General features: G+C 38.7%; 1 protein-coding gene across 1 annotated transcript; it reads left to right on the top strand.

Annotated features, from left to right (window-relative positions):
- The first annotated feature begins 3,972 nt into the window (after positions 1-3,972).
- On the top strand, positions 3,973-5,394 carry LOC145496054 (uncharacterized). Its single transcript, XM_081475671.1, has one exon. The coding sequence runs from the start codon at positions 4,700-4,702 to the stop codon at positions 5,324-5,326; it is 627 nt and encodes a 208-aa protein (XP_081331797.1). The 5' UTR covers positions 3,973-4,699; the 3' UTR covers positions 5,327-5,394.
- Positions 5,395-6,000: the final 606 nt, after the last annotated feature.

Here is a 6,000-nt window from a genome sequence, read left to right as displayed (position 1 = left end):
TTATTAATGCAAGTCTTCAGTTGTTTGGTAACAATTTTACTTTGTACCCCTAAATAAGGTAGAACTAAGATTACATCCTTTTTAGGGACTGTGGTGGTTGGATTCTTCGGTTTGTGTTGCTGCCTGTTCAGAACATCATTAATGTTGTAATTGATAACACCCGCAGGGTATCCATTTTGTAACAACAACTTCCTCAGCTCATTCATACAAGAGCTCAGAAGAGAAGGTGACGAACAGATGCGGAGACAACGAAAAGTGAGAGTTCGGTTGAGGTTTACTTTGTATTTCCTAGGTGCGAAGGAGTCCCATTTTGTGTACAGGCCGGTAAAGGTCTTCTTTCGGAAAATAGATGCTGGGAAAGTATGACCGTGGCGTTTGATGAGAATGTCCAGGAAAGGGATTGTACTGTTATCTTCAAATTTAACGGTGAATTTAATATTTGCGTGACAGTTATTGAAGTAGTGTAGAAACTGAGTTGCTGTGTTTTTACTGTCGAACAAGGTGAAAGTATCGTCAACACCTTCACACCTAGGAAATACAAAGTAAACCTCATCCGAACTCTCACTTTTCGTTGTTTCCACATCTGTTCGTCACCTTCTCTTTTGCGCTCTTGTTTGAATGAACTGAGGAAGTTGTTGTTACAAAATGGATACCCTGTGGGTATTGTTTATATGCAAATTTTTCTCAGCTTTTGTCATTGTAATTGATAATTAGTTACTTATTTTAAATTGAAATTTAGTTGTTACTTCTATTCCTAACGGTCACTTCTAAAGATGTGTGTTGAAACATACGAAAATGAATTTTTTTTTTTAACATGCGTGTTATTGCCATGTTTATCACCGCAGTTTGCGTGTTATTTCTTATCAAGCTACGATGTCCAAAGAAAAAGAGTATTTATGTACAGCTGTATTTAGTTACCGATGTTCTCCCTAAAGCTGTTTGGCCAAGCAGTGCATGCACTTGCGTTGACTTGTGCTCACTTTGGTCTAGATCAAATTTGAACGCAAGTTGATGCAAGTTTTTAAAGTTTGGCCACCCAGTCCAAATCAACAGAAGTTGAATGACGTCCATTTGTTGTGGTAGCAATCAATTAGCGAATGCCGAAATACAGGATATTGGCCGCGCGGGACTAAGCCCGCAGAGGAAACATACTGGGAAACTTGCGTATCCGTTTGGCCGCCCAATGCAAGTCTCTACACAAATTCAACTTTCGTTTATTTACAGCGTCTAGAGCAGGCGTGGATAAGCGCTATATAAATATTTATTGTTATTGTTATTATTATTATTATTATTATTATTATTATTATTATTATTATTATATTATTTACCTATCAATGGAACGCCAGATAACGTTACTGAGCTTTACTGACGTAGCAAGGGCGCTACGTTATGCCAACAAACAAGCTTTGAAACGTTGCTATTGTTTTTGTTATGTTTAGACGTCTTTTCTGCGTTACTAGATTGTACGTATCAGTGGCCAAACGTATTGTTTTTTGTCTTTATCAGCACGGGAATTTCATATGAAAGCAAGCGGAAATGGTAACAAATTCCAACATTAGTCAGGTCTCACTTTTGCATGCGTAAAATGAAGTGTTCAATCGAGAGGCGAATCACTTTAATTTACTCGAGTTTAGACTCATTTACGCAATTTTCCGGATCTCCTATAAATTATGTTGCGCTGCGTTGTCAGAAAAGTAAGACTAAGCCTATTTCTACTCGTAAATTTCACTGCCGATCTGAGGGAATTTAACACTGTTAGAAGAGCCGTTTTCAACTGATTGTCAAAAGAAGGCTGTACTAGTTTATTGCGGATTTTGTTCACTATGTCCTCTGATGGGATAATTGAAAATCACTAAGCACTCATGATGACTGGCCCTAAGGGAAACAGTAAGTTTGGTTTCCTCGAGTGCCTCAATTTTCCTTGAGGCGAAGCCGAGAGGAACTTTAATTTGAGGTCGAGGTTACACCTCACAACCAAGAACTACCGTGTTATGCCTTGTTATACCTCCCAACTCAGAAATTGAAAACAGAGAAAAACTGCAAAAAGAATATTTGCTTGACGCCAGCTGGCGCAACAAATTTGTCGCGGTTTAAAGGCGCAAGACTCGATAAGTGCGACTCAAAAGTTCAAGTCGTTGTTTTTTTTCTCTAGGGAGCGAGTGAGTTTTGTTTACTTTAGGGAGTTACTCGCCACGTGACACGTTCTCCTCTAATAGATGGGAGGTATTACAATCAGATGTAAAGAAACAACAACAACAACAATAGCAATATCGACTTGATTATTTGCGATTCTCCTCGCTTGCCCTTGGTTCCATGTATAATTTTCAAGCTTGTAGTTGTTCATACTGTTTTAAACTTTCTTTTGGTTTGATTCTAATGAAAGGAAAAGGGGTTTTTTTTTAGGTTTTTTTAGGTGGTTTGTTGTTGGTAAAGATTCACATAGACCTGAGTAATCCCATTGGTAATTGTACAAAATCTGACAAAATTCTTTGAAGGGACTTGTGATGTACAGGTGTCCCAACCAGAGGAAGCAACGTTACTCCAAGTCGCTAAGATTTTCGTGAAACGGAGACAGGATTTAAGTCTGACTGGACTGAAGTCGCTAGGTTATACATATAGGTTAAGTATGCATACAAGCCCATCAGGCTGGAGCTTATCCCGGTTTCTGTAATTAAGTCTTACTTACTTACTTTACTTACTGTAGCATGAAGCGATTACGACTATCTCTACCCCCCTCCTGGATGGGATGCTAGTCAATCGCAGGGCTACTCCCAACATTAAGTTCGCCGGTACCCATTTATACACCTGGTTGGAGAAAGGCACTGTGAGAGTGAAGTGTCTCGCACAAGAACACAACACAATGTCCCCGGCCAGGGCTCGAGCCTAGACTGGACCGCTCGATCCTGAGACGAGCGCACTAAACATGAGGCCACCGTGCCTCTAGTATACATATACATATCACTTCTAACTTTTGTCGTAGATACCTGTCAGGAAGTCTTGCAGAGCAATTCGGCTGCTATTGACGGAGCCTACCCACTTACGTCATCTTCAATTTTGGTAAGATCTGTATATTAGTAATGATATAGTAATAATGTGTCAGTACAGACCTTTCTTCGTGGTTAAATGGAAACAGAAAGGAAACAGAACGACAACGGGATATCATGAGTATACGGAACTTGAGCCGCTCCCAAGTTAATGTGGCGTGGCTGTATCTTATGTAATTTCCAGTCGCTTGAATAAAGTATTTCTGACGTTTTACGCTGCATGAATGAACCGATGACGTCGATTTTAGTCCCTGAAAACTGGCAAATAATTTATTTCATTCGCACCATTAACAATTTTCTCAAATCTGATTACGCTCTTGTTATCATTTTTCATACACTCTTTATTTTATTTATTTATTTAATTATTTGTTTATTTATTTATTTTTTATGTAAAAATATACTTTATAAGAACATCGAGGTTAAAATTTGCCAAATTTTGGGAATGTTTTTAGAATAAACCCTCGGCTGAAATAATGAAAAGCATATAATTTTCTGTGTTGAAAATTTGTAAATACAATACAATTATATGTTTTTAACTAAACCGTATAAAATTGTTCCGTTCTCTAAACGGCAAAAAGTAGCCAAAAAGCAAATAAAACAACATTCAGAGCCGTATATTCGGTGCTAAAAACATTTCCCTAAGAAGTTATGTGCGTCACATTAGGCTTTAATTGCTGCAGGCTGGCTCCACAATTACTTTAACACCATCCAGACACCAAATACATTCGAAAACAGAAATGTCATACACTATAATCTAAGAATATTTACAAAAATATTTTCAGCCTAAAATCATCCTCGGCCGGAAAAACAATATTCTTGTAAAAAGTAAAGAGTGTATGAATAGTAATAGGAGCTTATGCAGTTGCATTTGTTCAGAAATATCTACACCGAAGAAAGAAATAATTTTATATTTCCCATTTTTGGGGGGTCGGGGGAGGGGTTTGAAAGCGAAACAGTTTGTGATAGAATGTATGCACTTTCTGTTACATATTGCTCTAGTTCATTTGATGAGGTTACCTCTGCCGGAAAGGGAGTTGAAAGGAGTTCATTTGTTATCGAAGCCATCCAGAAATGTATATGAGCCTGTTTGGTGAAATATCTATATTACAACGATTAGGAAATTGATTATTGCTGTAAAATTTAGACTGTAAACCTTTAGGGTCTACACGAGTGTGGTAAATTCTAAAAAAGCTGGGCGCAGGTTTCCTGATTATGACATACACTGGCATGAAAACCTCATTAACATGGACACATCTTAAGAGTCACGAAAGTATCCGTAACGGTGAACATTCAATATTAATTTCTCCAATTTAAATTTGTAAGTAGAAAAAAAAAGTATGAGATAGTGACCTCTACAACCGACTGTTACCATGAGGCGATCTTCTCGGATGGTTGGACTAAAGAGCCGTATATTGAGAATTTTAAGTTACCTTTTTTTCTTCCCATGAAAAAAAAAAAAAAAATCCAAAATAGTGAAAACCTCACGATAACAGTCAGTATAGGAGTAGAAAATAGCATAAAGAATGAGCATGCACGGATTAAGCCCAAAGACATCCGACATTTCGCTTCTCGAATATATGTCCATAAAAAAATGTGGAGTTCGACTGTCTATTAAACTGGCTTCCTCAATTAATCTTTATTAGGCATATTGCGATATGACGTCAATTGGCCGAAGTTGGACACTGATCGCTCGGTTTTCAAACAATGATGACAAAAATTGGATGAAGGATACTGGACACTGGTGGTATGACAAGAACGACGCTTCTGGGGACACGAGTGATCCGTCGATCAACGCTGACATGATATCGCCAGCATTCTGGGTGGTTGGCGGAAGCAAATTCAAGATCACTCGCAGTGACGACCCACGACATACACCTTTGCTGCGGACCACGGGTAACTGTCTCGGTGGACAGACGTTCCGCTCCAAAGTTACAAGCTATGGCGACTTCAGAAATGGCGTAGTCTGGGCCTCAAACCAGTGCTTGGGGACTTGCACTGTACAATATGGCGGACAATATCGATCAACTGCCGGCTTTCAACAGGCCACATGTAGTGGAAGCATTCAAGGCTCCCATGCAATCGGTTTCTGGTGTGACTGGGGTTGGGACGGTTCACTGCTTATGATTGGCGGAGGTGGAAAAAGACGCTCACGTGCCGACCACGGGATTGGGGTAACTGAAGCTAACGAAGCTTCCTTTGTACATAGTGATGAATTTGATTTCGGTGATCAAGGAGTAGGTACTCCAATTCGAGACTACTCTTTGAACCTGTGGATCCGTTGATTGGCAATGATCGGCAGATCCTCCATCACATCAGTTATATGACATCCACAGAACGATACCTTTTTATAAAGGCTGACTTTAATTTTGGCTATATGCTGTTTAGTTAACATTGCTTTTCAAGATGTAGATATAGTTTACCTTGAGAAGACTTACAAGAACCGAAGAGCGATTTGATTGTCGTGAAGCGTGTAACCAACTTACATGTAGAACAAACACCTCCCAACAGATGTTAACAACTGCCGATGCAGCCATAAATGGCTTCCTCACGACATAAAATGAACTGACGGACGGATCTCAAACAAAAAGATTTAAGACGGAATCCACCAGAAGTTCGAGTAACGAGTGGTAAAAAACCTACTACCAAGATTGTTTACATCGTATTGCAAAATTCTGTACGACTGTTTCAAATATCTTCTCAAAAAAAAAAATTCATTTCTAGCAGCACCAAACGTCAAAAACGAACGTATGAAACATTTGAAAGTACTGATGAAATGAAACTGATGATGAAATTTTGGCTGTGTTTGCACAAGTTCTCTGAACTTTGAAATTATTTCACGCAATTATTTATGCGTTTACCTTTACGAAAATGTAAAATGACTGTAAAATACTGAAATTATTCTTGTATCAGATTTTTGTCCACTAAAACCTTAAATTGCTCGATTTTCCATCGGATT

The sequence above is a fragment of the Orbicella franksi genome, chromosome 8, assembly GCF_964199315.1.
Source record: "Orbicella franksi chromosome 8, jaOrbFran1.1, whole genome shotgun sequence".
NCBI classification, from domain to species: Eukaryota; Metazoa; Cnidaria; class Anthozoa; order Scleractinia; family Merulinidae; genus Orbicella; species Orbicella franksi.
This window is presented reverse-complemented; position numbering and strand designations above follow the sequence as displayed.